The sequence below is a fragment of the Gracilinanus agilis genome, chromosome 3 (genome assembly GCF_016433145.1).
Source record: "Gracilinanus agilis isolate LMUSP501 chromosome 3, AgileGrace, whole genome shotgun sequence".
NCBI classification, from domain to species: Eukaryota; Metazoa; Chordata; class Mammalia; order Didelphimorphia; family Didelphidae; genus Gracilinanus; species Gracilinanus agilis.
In genome coordinates this window covers 115,811,545-115,826,570 of record NC_058132.1, presented here as the reverse complement: position 1 = coordinate 115,826,570, position 15,026 = coordinate 115,811,545, and the positions used below count along the sequence as shown (strand labels likewise).

Here is a 15,026-nt window from a genome sequence, read left to right as displayed (position 1 = left end):
TATTTTTTAAAGCCACATTCTAGGGGGCAGCTGGGTAGCTCAGTGGATTGAGAGCCAGGCCCAGAGATGGGAGATCCTGGGTTCAAATGTGGCCTCAGATGCTTTCTAGCTGTGTGACCCTGGGCAAGTCACTTAACCCTCATTGCCTAGCCCTTACCACTCTTCTGCCTTGGAACCAATAGACAGTATTGATTCCAAGATGGAAGATTCCAAGACAGAAGGTAAGAGTTAAAAAAAAAATAAATTCACATTCTATTTGTCACTACTTTTTTCCTCCGCAAAGTAATTTCACTAATATATATTTTAAAAATCCTCACCAGATCAAAAAAGAAACCTTTGGATGGTTGGCAATTATCCTAACTTTGGGTAGTCATTACAATTTGTATTATAAAATTTGACCTTTCAGTATGCAAAGGAATCTCCCTCATCATCTCCTATCTGGAGGTAGACAGCAAAAAAAATCTCTTCTTCGTCACCCCTCCAATTTATTAACTTGACTTTTCTGATTTTTATTGAATCTTTTGAAGAAGTTGACATTTGTGTGCCTAATGAATTGTAGATGACTTTAGAAATCAGTTAAAAAGATGCAGATAATATTCTACTTTCGTATCTGTGGTTGGACTTGCACATCTGAGTTTCCATCTAGGGAATAAAACACATATACACTCATTTCTAGGAGAGATGGTGTGATTTAATCCTCACCATACTCCTAAAGGGATATCAGAGGGGAAAAGCAATTATAAACTTTATAAAGCACCAATTGGACAGCACAACCCTGGATCCTTTGAAGAAGGTTGACTAGGCAATGTATCACAAATGAGAGATGGCACCTTTGCTTCTGTAATCATACCAGCATTCAACACTTTCATGGAAGGTAGTCTGGGAATATGGCTCAGGCAATGATTACATTTTCAAAATTTAAATGAGAGAAAAAGAATGTGACAGTCCTGGAAAAAGAAAAGGAAAAGGCTTGATGAGAAATCAAGAATAACCAGAAAAGAATATCAACTAGAATCCTGGCATAGGAGGGTACTCAGTAATGATAGGTGGCATTTTAGCTATTCCCTATATAGATCTTTTTGGGCTTCTCAGACTCTCTCTTATTATAGGAAGATTACTTTCAAGCAGAGTTCTTTCTCTCTTAGGATGACTACTAGTGAGAATTCCTCATGGAATAAGATTCATATCCTAGTTGAAGTATTTTTCTAGAAAATTAAAAGGAAAAAAATATCTCTTGGTATGCTTCTAAACTCACTTAGCCTTTTAGCCAGCAGGAATGCAATAAAAATCCCAAAACAGATGGTTTCATTTGATGGGCAGTTCTTGTAAAAAAAATGGCATTATGGAAACATATATTCGGCTAGTCAAGGTAATAGGTTTACGAGCTAAACTCAGATTAGAAAATGTACGAGGCTCAGTTAAACTGAAAATAGAAAATACAATTTTAGAGAGAAAAACTATTTAGATATCAGATTGGAAATTCATAATTTTTCTCATCTAGATCTGATGGCTTTTTTTCTTTGTCTGCCTCAAAATGGATATTGAGGAAAAACACATGAAAATCCATTTTGAATTGTACTTGCTACTCACTAGAACAGGGGTTCTTGACTTTTTTTTTTAATGGTAGACCCCTTTGGCAGTCGGTGACACCTCTGGATCCCTTCTTAGAATATTATTTTTAAAAAGCATAAAATAAAATACACAGGATTACAAAAAATTAATTATATTAAAGTACTATAGTTGCTAAATATGTATTTTTAAAAAAATCATAGATACTAAGTTAAGAATGCCAAGTACAAGAGACTCTGAAGTCTGGGTCTTACCAGAGATTTAAGGAATTAAAATATAAATTTCCATATCTTATCTTTAATTCATAACAATTTTTTAATGGTATGTTGAGAAGATAAGAATTGACTAGTGGTGCACTACACAGGGTTATTTTTTTAGTTACTGGGTTCAAAAGAGATAATATATATGAAGTGCTTTGCAAACTTTAAAGTCCTCTATAAATTTTGATCTTTGTTTCTTCATTCCTTTATTCCTTCATTCCTTCCCTCCCTTCTTCCTTTGTTCCTTCATTCCTTTGCTCATTCATTCATTCCTTCTTTCCTTCCTTCCTTTCTTCCTCCCTCCCCCTCCTTCCCTCCATTCATTTTCTGGGATCATGGTTCAATATAGTTGATATTTTTAAATGTTAAATTCAATTTTCTTGAATTTGAGCCAGTTCTTTGGTTTTGACAATGAAGTCTAGTGCAACTAAAATGAAATAGAAAAGAGGTGAAAAGAAACCTTACCATTTCTATTTTAGATTTGTGTTCTTTAAAATTTATGTCTTTGGAATGAAACCTAATCAATTGCATTATTCCATTTACATGACATTTATACTTCCAAAATGTTTCTATAAGACTTAAAACAATAATAACAACAACAAATCGCTAAACTAGAGATCTATCATAAAAATACTTTAGAAAGTAGAAAATTTTCCATGGTCTTGTTCTCACTGAAGAACATTATTACAAAGAGATTATGACAAGTAGAACAAAGAAAACAGCAGTCAAGCTGCCTTGTTCTCTATACAATAAATCAGTAGATAATAGGAGAGAGTATTAAGGCTGCAAATCTAAAAATTTCAATGAATTTTAATGAAGTTATGCAATGAGTTGCCTGTCAAGTCCCAGATCCTTCAGTCTTAGACTCAAATATGATGTGTTATTATGTTCATGAAATATGAAAAAAGTGACAAAGAAGTTACATTTGTGACATGTTACTTTCATTAACCTACAAAGAAGTCAGTCAACAAACTTTTATTAAACACCTACTGCAATGATGGGCAGCCTTAAGAAATGGAGTGCCAGACCCCACCCCATGCCCCCAGACCAAGCAGTCAGGCTTGGAGAGAGGGAGAGGTGAAGAGCACAAGCACTCTACTCCCCTCTAGTTTTGTGAGTTATGATCCCCTCAAACCTAGCTCCTCTCCAAAGTGGAAATTGAAGGGACCTTCAGAATTTCAAAGTATTCCCTCTTTAGCCAGTATTCATGGAACCAGAGGCCATTTCAAATGCAATGCTTTATTCAGAGAGAGAAAGAAAAAAGCCAGAAAAAAGCAAAAAAGCTTCAGCTGACAGGAAACTCCTTATTTATGGGAAAATATAACCCTCAGGTTAAATGACATCATCCTGACACATCCACCCAATCATGCACATTCCAGCCTTCCTGAAGCTGGTGTCTTCCAATTTAATGTTTTTAGCAAATGGTCAAGGGTTGAAGTCAGGTTTTAATCTGGATGCAGGGCTGATTGGGAGATCCTACTTCTGACAAGTCACTATTTTGTTTTCCAGAGCTTCTAACCCACCTGGACTCTTGGATAGGCACCCCTTTGAATACAAATTGAACAGGCTGAGTTAGTAAGAGGTGAGGGGATTAAGAATGCAAATTAAAGCAGCCCAAGCTTTGCTTGTGAAAGAAACTGTGGAAGGGATTTATAGAACAGGGAAGAGGCTCTTAGCCTAGCCTCAGGTTCATAAAACTTATTCCTAAATCACTAGACTACAGTTTTGAACATTTTAAAAGTACAAACTCAAAAGACTTATCCCCAAATCCCCAAATCCCCAAAATACTTTGTATTTTAAAGACACTGGTTGCTTCTGAAAGTAAAGACATAAGTTGTTTCTGTCTCACTCAGGCCAAAGGTAATGAAGAGGCCTTTGTATTCTGAATGGGGTGGGGGCAGTCTTGCCCTGTGATGGATGCTGCCTGGAAGAGACCAGCTTTACTAACTCCTACTGGGGAGATGGTGAGGGGAGTAGCCCAGCTGCACCTCTTACAGGCCTTCTAGTTAGGAACTCTGAAGAACTCTGTGCTGCAGGTACAGCACACTGGTTCCTTGGCATACATGCCAAAAGAAAGATCTGTGCATCCTATCTCTGGCATGTGTGCTATAGGTTCACCACCATGGACCTAGAGTATGTCAAGCAATGTTCTAAGTACTAGGGATTCAAAAAAGGTAATAGATCGTCCCTGCTCTGGTGGAGCCCACACCCCAATGACACAGCACGTGTCAACAACTTCAAACAAACAAGATATATGCTGGATAAAATGGAAACAATTAACAGAGGGAAAACACTAGAATGAAAGCTTATTGGATCAGGTTTGTAGAATGTGAGCTTGTAGTCAAAACTTAAAGGAAGCTGGGAGGCAGAGATAATGACCAATTCATTGGAAAGTAACCTATCTGTCTTTGGACCTTAAATGTAATAAATGCCAATAGCTAAAGCTGTTGTCATTTTACTAACTTCACAAATCAATCAAATAAATATTTATTAAGAATAACACACTAATTAAGTTTAATATTCTACGTATGAAGTTCTTCAGTTTGGATCATTACAATTCAGGAAGGACCATAGATGAACTATAGAAGATCCAGCATCAAGGAGTCATAATGGAGAGGGGCTCCAAATCCTTATCCTTGCAAGCTCAGTTAAAGGAACTGAGCCTTTTTAGTATAGAGAATAGGAACATCATGGAAGATGTGACAGATGTCTTCAAGTATTTGGAGGGCTGTCATAAAAGAGAAAGATTTTATTTGTTCTGTTTGATCCCAGTGCAATAGGTAGAACTAAGAGCAGTGGATGATGGTGCCAAACTGGCAAATTTAATGTTTCAAGAAATATATCTATCTCAAAGTGAAATGGGCTGTCTTGGATAATAGTAGATTCTCTTTTTTGGAGACCTGATTGAACATTTGTTGGGTTGGGTGATTCTTTTTCGAGTATGGGTTAGATCAAATGGCTGCCAATATCCCTTACAGTTGTGAAGTTCTTTGATTCTGTTTTCTGTCTTTGAATCATAAACTTTTAGATCTCTATGAAATATTAGAGACTATTTGGCTCAACCCTCTCATTTTATTGATGAATTTGAGGTATAATTCTTTATAAAATGAAAAATGGCAGACTGTCTTCAAGGGGGGAAGAATACACACTAGAGTGTGTATATGTACACATATATGTATACATACTTAAAAATATAAGTATGTGCATTCATACAGAATTTCTAAATTTTAAATCAAAGGGATGCTTTCTTCTGGGTTTCCCACTCTTCTGTTGAATCATAAATACATGTATATACATATACATGCACACAAATGTGTTTATTTCTTCAGGCTTGTCCTGACTTGAGAGATGGTGTAGTAGAGTGCATAGGGATCTGGCCTTGTGGTTGGGAAGATCTGGATTCTAATTTTTCCAGATACATGTAGTATAACATGAGCAAACCACTTCACTTTTCATACCCCAGGCAGCTCTCTTAAGTTACCTAGAACTGTCAGTCAGGCTGTTTAGGAGAAGCAGTTTTTATACTTTGAGTTTCCTATACCAATGTATATATATCTATATATGTGTGTGTGTGTGTGTGTATGCAGCTACATGTATATGTATATATGTATCAGATCTATATGTATATAAGTATCAAATATTTTTATCATTTCTAGCCACTGAAATTTTTCCAGTTTTATGAAAAATGTGATTTTTATCATATTAATATATTTGGTGTGTTTTAAAATATATAATCTTTTTTATTATTTGGGAAAAACGGGAATGCTTTATTATTTCACACTTTCCACCCACCCTACCCCCCTCCAACGTTATTACAGAGTGTTTCAAATGTCTTAGTGAAGTTTTAAATTATAATAACTACAAACTGCACTATGATTTTTGGGATGCCCTCTATATACCTTTTATACTATCCATACTGAGAGTTATAGAAACAAAAATAAAATTCTCTGGGATACATACATACATACATACATACATATATATATATATATAATTGTTCTCTTGAGATCTTAATTACTTTACCTGGCACATTTGGTAATAGTCATTAGGGTATTTTTTGGGGGTAGTGGTAGTGGAGCAAAGTTGTTGGAGGAAGAAGACAAATATACCAAATATACTCTATTGTCTTAAAAGTCTAATCTGTATTATTTTAAAATACAAGTACTTCTTTCATATCATGACTTTCCCCATCATAGGTATGACATACTGCAGGTTGGTATAGGAAATTAAATGAGAATTTTTCATGAGTTTTGCCAAAGCTTCAGATGGCACAGGAAAGCCAGCAGACAACACAGAAAAAGTTTAGAAATGCATAAACGCATAAAATATATGGAGAGTATTGCATAATGTCAACATATTTTGTCTTTTGACACCATAATTATACACATTTTCTTTTTTAAAGTTAAAATAAGTAAAAAAGTTAAAGTTTGTGAAAAGAATGTGAAAGCCAACAGATGACTTAGAATGGCTAGAAATTTTGAGATATCTTATTTAAAATTTAATTTAATTTTCTCCCAATTACATGTAAAAAGTTTCTAACATTTTAAAAAATTGTCTTGAATTCTCTTCCTATCCTCCTCAAAATGGTAAGCCATCTCACATAGATTTTATATGTGCAATCATATAAAACAGTTTTCCATATTCATCCTTTAATGGAAAGACACTTGAACAAAACTCAAAAAAAATAAGAAAGAAAGTGAAGAAAGTTCGCTTTGGTCTTGATTCAGACTCCATCAGTTCCTCCTCTGGAAGCAAATGGTATTGTTTTTTTTTTTAATCATGGGTCCTTTGGGATTGTCTTGTATCATTATATTGCAGAGGATTAACTAATTCATTCACAGTTGTTCATTGTATAGTATTCTTGCCACTGTTTAAAATGTCCTGGTTCTGTTCATTTCACTTTGTTTTAGTTTGTATAAGCCTTTCCAGGTTTTTCTGAGCTCTTTCTGTTCATCATTTCTTTCAGCACAATAATATTTCATTACAATCATATATTATAACTTACTTAGCTACTCCCCAATTGATGGGCATCCTCTCACTTACCAATTCTTTGTCGACTTCTAAAAGAGCTACTTTAAATATTTTTGTACTTCTAGGTCCTCCCCCCCCCGCCCACACACTTTTTTATCTCTTTGGGATACAAACCTATTAATGGCATTGCTGGGTCAAATCACGTGTTCTGTTTTATAGTCCTTTGGGCATATGTCCAAATTGCTCTCCAGAATGATTAAATCAGTTTACAGCTCCCCCAATAGTACATTAGTGTCTCAATTTTCCCACGACCCCTCCAAGTTTTGTCATTTTCCCTTTCTGTCATAAAGAGCCAATCTGAGAGGTGTAGTATGGTACCTCAGAGCTGTTTTAATGTGCCTTTCTCTAGTTAATAGTAATTTAAGAGCATTTTATGCATAACTATAGAGAGCTTTAATTTTTTTCTCTGAGAACTGTTGGCTCCTAACCTTTGACCATACATCAATTGGGGAATGACTTGTATTCTTATATATTTGTCTCATTTCTCTATGTTCTTAAAAATTAGGCTTTCATTAGAGAGACTTGTAAAATTTTTTTGCATTGTTATGATGACTGTATATTACTCTTCATCTAATTTCCTCTTGTTTAGTTTATGACCAACTCCTCCCTCAATTTGCTCACTTTTCTATCAGCTTCATGCCCCTTTCTCTTATTCCCTTTCCTTCCTATTTTCCTATAGATTAAGATAGATTTCTATACTCAATTAATTGTGGATGTTCTTCCTTCATTCAACCAGTTTCACATGCTCCTCTCCCCACTTCTGCTATCTTCCCATCCACTGTAAAAACTCTTCCATGCCTCTTTTGTGTGAGATAATTTACCCTATTCTATTTTTCCTTCCCCCTCCTCCCAATATATTCCTCTTTATTGTGCCTTAATTTAATTTATTTTTTTTATATTATCCCATCATATTCAACTCACACGCTTGCCCTCTGTCTATATATATTCCTTCTAACTACTCTAATAATTATAAAATTCTTTGGAGTTCCAAGAATCATCTTCCTGTTTAGATATGTAATGTTTAACCTTATTGAATGTCTTTTGACTTCTTTTTCATGATTATTTTTCTATGCTTCTCTTGATTCTTGTATTTGTGAGTCAATTTTCTTTTCAGCTCTGGTGGATGTAGAGATATCTTAACATTGACCTACATGCAGTGACCAGATATTTAACACAAATTTTACAATAAGATACTATAAACACTCCATGAAAGAAAAAGAAAAAATAAATCAGACTTCTTCCCTGGTACAAAGGGAATGCCAAAAATTTTTATGTAAATTTTCCAGATCATGGGATGCCATGCCCCTAACCTATATTATGAAAAGAGATATCTGTATAATTGTTTTTTTCTTTTAAAATATAATGATGCAGTAGAAAGTATGGAAAATTTGAAATTAAAGTTCCTGGTTTGGATTTCTTCTTCTAACTCTTTAATAGCTATTTGAATTTGGGCTGATCACAACCTCTCAAAGCCTTACTTTCCTTTTCTACAAAATGAGATTTTGTGACTAGATGACTCCTGAGGTTCCTTCTTACTCTAAATCTTTGATTTTAATTTTCATTCAATCTTGGGTCCATATAGGTTTCTAAATAATATGATAATTTAGGATAACCTCCCTTTGTTCTTCCCAAGGTAATGACTGACCTTTTGACTCATGTTATCAACTTTTGCCCTTTGAAGTAAAAAGGGACAGGTATCATATGTGCTGGAGGGACCCAAACATGTGACCTTGGAGAATTTACCTTATTCAGTGGCAAATTTGAGGTTTAAAGCCAGCTTTATAAAGTATTAACCTAGGCCTTTTTATGTTACACTATCACATTTTTTTGACATGAACTCATTAAAATGTGAGATTTTGCCAAATTTTTTAGCCCACATCTATAAATTAATCTATTTTGGGAATGTCTAGTATGGAAACTCCTGTCTACATATATAGGCATGCAAATTATCTATAATTTATAATCTTAGAGAACTACTTCTGCCCAAACTTGTCTATCTTTTATGCGTGGATTTGAATGGAAGAAAAAAAAAACCCAAACCACTCTGAGTTTGATGAGATCAGATGACTCCTCAATATTGTCTCTTAACATGTAAAATATTTATGCATTTATATAGAAATGGAACGATTCTTATGGGGTTTGAGGAATAGAATTTTGTTCTAAATTCTTGACAGAAAAAACGCACTCATGCTAGAGGCAAGGTAAGTTAAAACTGTCAGAAACCAGTTGCCTTTTTTCCCTTTAAACAAAAGAAAAATAGTATATCATAATATTTGAAGGATAACATTTTTGATTTTAAGAAGTGTAGGCTGCTTTTCTCCCTGAAAATATGATTAAGAATAGTTACACTCACTGAAATATTAACATACATGTGTAATATAGATATACTTTTATGTAGTATTCAACTGTTTTATTATCAAGCCTTTATAATATTTATCTCCTTTACGATTGTTACCCAGTTTCTTTAACTAAAAAAAGAATGAAAAGCAATGACATCCAATGAAGTGGGAAAAAGGAAAATGAAAAACAATTCAAAACAACAATGAAAAAACATTCCTCATTTATTAAATTATAATTGAGTTTTTGGAGACAGAGTTGGAAGCATTCTTCAAGGTCATATAATTCAACACCTGAATTTTACATGCTTCCCCTCAGCAACATTCCTGACAAGTGGCCATCGAACCAATACTCACAAAGCAACAAAATTATGGAATTAAATATCCCATGAGATGATTCCTTTCATTTTTGGACAGCTTTAATTGTTGGGATTATAAAAAAATCTTTTGTTCTGGAACTAAGCATAGGATCATAGGCTCAGAGAATTTAGAATCAGAGGTATTTTATATAGTGTAAGATCATAGGATTTTGTTCTGGAAGGGACCTTAGAGAGAATTTAGTCTAATTACGCTATTTTACCCATGAACAAAGAGAGGGTCAGGAAAATGAAATATATTGCCTAGATTAGACAAATCCCCAAGGTGGAACTGGAATGAGGACTCATGTCTTCTGTCAATACCCTTGCCATTATCTCTGGTTGAATTGTACTTTGCCTAATATCCCATTTTCCTCCTCCTTTTTAAAACATGCTGCCCCAAATGGAACATAAAAGTCTTAATGTTATCCGCACAGTAAAGAATATATTAGAATGATTCCTCTCCTTGTTTCTTTTTGGCATGATTTTGTTATTTCATGTTAAGATCATGCTAGTTTTTAAAAATTACATTACGCTATTAATCCATGGAGCCCATTCAGATACTTAGACATAGACATGTAACAGTAAAAGAAAAATATGAAAAAATAAATTCCTTTAGCATATGACAATGTTTTTATTTTCTTATGTTCATTATGAAAATACATCTTATAATGCCATATATTATACTGTTTTACATATATTGCATAATATAATTTTATTTAATATATTAAATAATATATAGATTTAAGATAGTTTATTTAANTTTATATATGATATTATAATATATAATTTATATATGAAAAAGTCAACTAGCAATATGTCAGCTGTATATACCTTCCTTCTAATCTATGTTAAATATTTATGACAATAATATGCAAATATTGAAGACATCTTTGATAATGATTTTAGAAAGGTACAAGGCAGGCTTTTTCAAATAATATTCTCAGGCAAACCATATCTTTTGTAGTCTTGTAACTGACTAATGCATTTGGGGAATTTAAGATGTCACTGTGCTTATTTTTTTTGTTAATAAAAAAAGCATTTCATTCAGTTGAGCAAATATTGTCTTATAGCAACCCCTCTACTAAATTTACTCCAGGGCATGGATACAAAATAATACAAAAACTTCTTGAAAGATGGAAAAATATCAAATTCTTTGTTGCATGCCCCCCTGATTATTAATATCACAAAAGTCATAGAACAAGATGTATGTTCACTAAAGGTATTTGCCACTGTTATGAAGATGTCCAAATGTTAGAGAGGTCCTTCCTACGTGACAGAGATTATCAGAGTATTCTGCTTCCATTTGATATTCTGCCAACTATATTGAATCCTTACACACTGCAGAATTTTTGAAATTGCAATCATTAATGACGTGTTCTAGCAAAGACCAAGGGAATAAAGAACAAGTATAATTCAAATTTATGATACTGTTGGATGAGCAACTCGTAGAGCTCATCTATCAATACACATGCCTTTTAAAGGCACCTTGTCTAGACAGTTGACTAGATCCAGAATTGAAGAGGAGGGTCTGGAAAGGGAAGGGAGCAAATGTGATTGATTTTGTGAATTTTTCCAGTCCTCATAATGACCACAAGTTACCCCTGAAACAAAGATCTCTCTTTATAACATGGAAGTTTATATGTTAATGCTGAAAATCTGTGAATCATGTAATGCCACCATCAAAGAAGAATTAATTTGTGGGTCATCCAAAGGATGATTAAAAAGTACATAGTAGCTCTGAGAAATTTGTACCATATTACCATTGATGAATTATGGAGGAGTCAGAGCATAAAGGTTATCATTAAAGAGGTGTATGACTAGAAAAGATGATAGAATTACTAGAGTCCTGTAGCAAGAGCAAAGAATAATTTATGAACAGCTTGCATGCTCCATTCATAGCCAGTGAATTTCAAAATCTAAATCTAAAGGAAGGTCCTCACTATGTGAGATAGGCTCCCTGAGAAAGACATAGATACAAGATGATGGTTAAGAGCTGAGTGATTGAGACAAGTTAGATAGAATTCAGTTTGCATTAGTTAAAGAAACACCATGTCAGTGGCATCCTAGATCCATGAAAGTGTTGAAGTTTGTGAAGATTCTGTGATAAATACTTGAAATACAAAGCTCAAAACTCAAACCATTCTAGTCCTTGAGAGCTTACTTTCCATTCCATGAAAGAATGTCAACTATAATAATCAAGGTTCACATTTGCATAATGTTTTATAGTTTACAAATCAATTTCTTCACGAGAAAGTAAAGTAGCCTACTACAAATATTATTTCTCTATTTTAAAGATGTGGGTCCAAAGATATTTCTTAGCCTCAAGGAAGGATAATCTAGTCTTGACCCCAGATCTTCTGATGAAAAATCCAGTTTCTTTCTGACACCCTGTGATGTGCCTGATTCATGAACTTTGTATATATAATTGGCTTGTTTCTAATATGATCTTAGCTGACATTTTAGCTAACTATGGTATTTTGGTCAATATGATTGAGGCTATTCCTTAACATGGAATTGAATGTTTCCTTGTTATTACAATGAATGGGTACTATAAAATACAGTGGTTTATAATGTTTATGTCAGCTTGGAAAAATAAACTTTAATATTAATTGCAGATATGTGTGCTATAGTGGATAGAGAGCCAGACTTGGAACCAAGACCCCTGTTGAAATTTCTGATACCTACTTTCTGTGTGACAAAGGCAAATTAAAGAACTCTCAGTACCTCTATCTAACATCTCAGGACTATAGGTTATATAAAAGTTGCTGATATACCTTAATGTTGGTCTTTTTCAAATGGAGATATCCCTAAACAGATGAAATTGCAGGTCAGAATACAAAATAAAATACAGAATTGGACAGATGCTTTTCTAAGTCTAGGACTAATATTAAACCCTTCCCATGCAGACCAGTTAAATACTCTTTTGTGTTGAGCTAATTTCCCTTTTGGGAATGCCTATAAAAGCTTAACTCCGAACTTCAGTATCTTAAGTGCTTAATTAAATGTTCTTTGTAGGAAAATAAACTTGGATTTCACACTTTATCTTTGAAAAGCCTCTCTTTGATCATTACCTCCCTTCAGATCTTTTTGTCCCCTTCCATTACTCACGTTTCTTTTATAATTAAAGTTGAAACTGAATCAATACAAAAAGATTATGGAAACTCTGAGTCACAAGAGAAGTTAGAGGCCATTAAATCTAATCTTTAACTGACCAGGCATCCCTTCTCCAACACCATTACTGATTTATTTTTCTGCACCTTCCTGTCATCCCTAACCAAATGGCTTCTGTGGATTTGCATAATAATTCTTTGCTTTATAAGAGACTGCTTCCTGTTCAGAAGGTTTAGTTTTCTTCTCTACAAGAAGGCCCTTTTGTCTTTTCTTTTTCTTCTCTACATCACATTATTTTATCTTTCAACCTTCTACCATAAGTTAGGATTGCCCTCTGGCCCTTCCCTTCCCTTCATATTGTAGGTCAGGGTAGGTGATATGGAGAAAAATGTTTGATAAGTATAAAAAATATAGTAAAAACAAACAAACAATAAAATAATTTACTGAGCTAATGGGATGTAAATATATATATATTTGGGAAGATGCTGGATAGATATTTTTCAGTGCAATTTTCTTAATGTTTTCTATACCTTCATTCTCCTTCCCACCTTATGCTCTTCCTATTACCCTAGACAGAAATGATAACTACCTCTCTAATTTATCTAAAAAACTTGTTTCGTCCTTTCAGTTTATACTTAAATTATATCTCCTGAAGCCCTCCTCCATCTGGCTACCCAAACCTTCCCCTGTAATTTTGTATCACTTCCCATCACATATTCTTTCTTATAGGCTAACGAACCCACCAACTGTTTCCCAGACCCAATATTCCAATTCCTTCATTTTAGAGCTCTCATGACCTTAATGTATTCCCTCCTCACCCATTTGTCTTAGAATCCTCAGTTTCCTTCTAGTTTCAGTTAGGATCCACCACCAATGGGAAGGCTTTCCCAATATTCCCCCTTTCCTACACATAGTTTTCAATATCCTCTCTGTCCTGAAGTTTCCTTATATATTTTTATGTTCAATATACAGTTTTGCATCATCCTGGTATTAATATAAATACCTTGAGAGTAAGGTGTCTTTTTTATTTTGTCTTTGTAGCTTCAATGTCTTGCACATAGTAGGTACCTAATTATTGTTGATTTGAATTGGCTCAGATTAGAGTTCAGAATTTTGGGTTCCTAGGACTCTTGTTAATTTATAGACATTTTGTGTGTTTGTGTACATCTGCTTGTAGAGAAAATGAATAGCAAACAGCTTACTAAAACCCTAATTATTGTTTGTACATTATGTTCAGACCACTGGGGAGTCCAGTTTCTTGGCTCACATTGTTAAATTTCTTTGTCATTTCTTTGTAAATCAGTAATCTCTGTTTATATCCAATCTTACCCCAAAGAAGAATTAGATGGAATTATAAGTATATTATTTTCTATTTTAAAATAAGAATGGAACTTTTTTCCTACAGCTTTTCCTGAAATTCTGTTATGTTAGACCAGATGTGTTCTTGATATGCTTGTGCCCAAAGGATAGCAAGTCCAAGCACACTACAAAGGGTTGTGTCCTTACTGTGTATGTAATCTGGTCTATAATGTTGTTAAGAGAATCAAGTGCTTTTGACAAGTTCTTGGGGCTTGTGTTTATTGGGAAGTTAAATTTTCTCAGTCTCCAGAATAAAATGCAGAGCTACAATTGCCCAAGGCCATAGAATAATGAGATCAGAGCTGAAAGGGATGCTAGAAATCATAGAATCCAATTATATAATCCCCAATCCCTAATTTGACCGATGAGAAAACCGAGGCCAAGAAACCTTACATGACTAAGGACACATGGCTAGTAAATAGAATAGCTGAGGCTTGAAGTGGAGCTCCTATATTATGTTACCTCCTTTGAGTCATCTTTAATGCCCAGAGTTTACTCAGGAAACAAAGGGTTGATTACCAGTACTCTAGTATCTGATCTTTGTTTCTTCTTTTTCCACCTGCCCCACTTCTATTTTCATTTTAGAGGGCTCCTGAAATATCAAACTAATCTTGATGCACACCCTCCTGGCTGCCTGAGTCCTAATAGAACTCACCACCTGAATATTCCCCTGCCAGAATATTTCTCGGAGCACGTTCCTGAACCCTTTCCTGGAGGATTTGTAAAATCCGAGCTGTTTATACAGAACGAATTTGTGAAAATCTGTGCAGAGGAGCCCAAGTTCCAAGCAAATTTTCCTCAGGTCAGCTCAATCCTATGGTTTTGGTCATGCTGATGTTTCTGGGTTTGGATATTGCCCAGGGTTGTGGCCAGATTGTACTGAATACTTAGCTTCGTTGAAATAATACATATATTTTCATATTTGTGTTGTGATTTAAAAACTGTGCTGACTATGAGACTGGGTGGGATTTTTAGTAGTCTGTCTTTTAAAATCAGGATTG

General features: G+C 34.3%; 1 protein-coding gene across 2 annotated transcripts in view; it reads left to right on the top strand.

Annotated features, from left to right (window-relative positions):
* Positions 1 to 15,026, top strand: part of NOX4 (NADPH oxidase 4) — a 238,008-nt gene that overhangs the window by 83,605 nt on the left and 139,377 nt on the right. For both annotated transcript variants that reach the window (XM_044668216.1, XM_044668215.1), the window contains exon 9: positions 14,611 to 14,827. In XM_044668216.1, the coding sequence (XP_044524151.1) occupies positions 14,611 to 14,827 (217 nt within the window). The remainder of the gene's footprint in view (positions 1 to 14,610; positions 14,828 to 15,026) is intronic.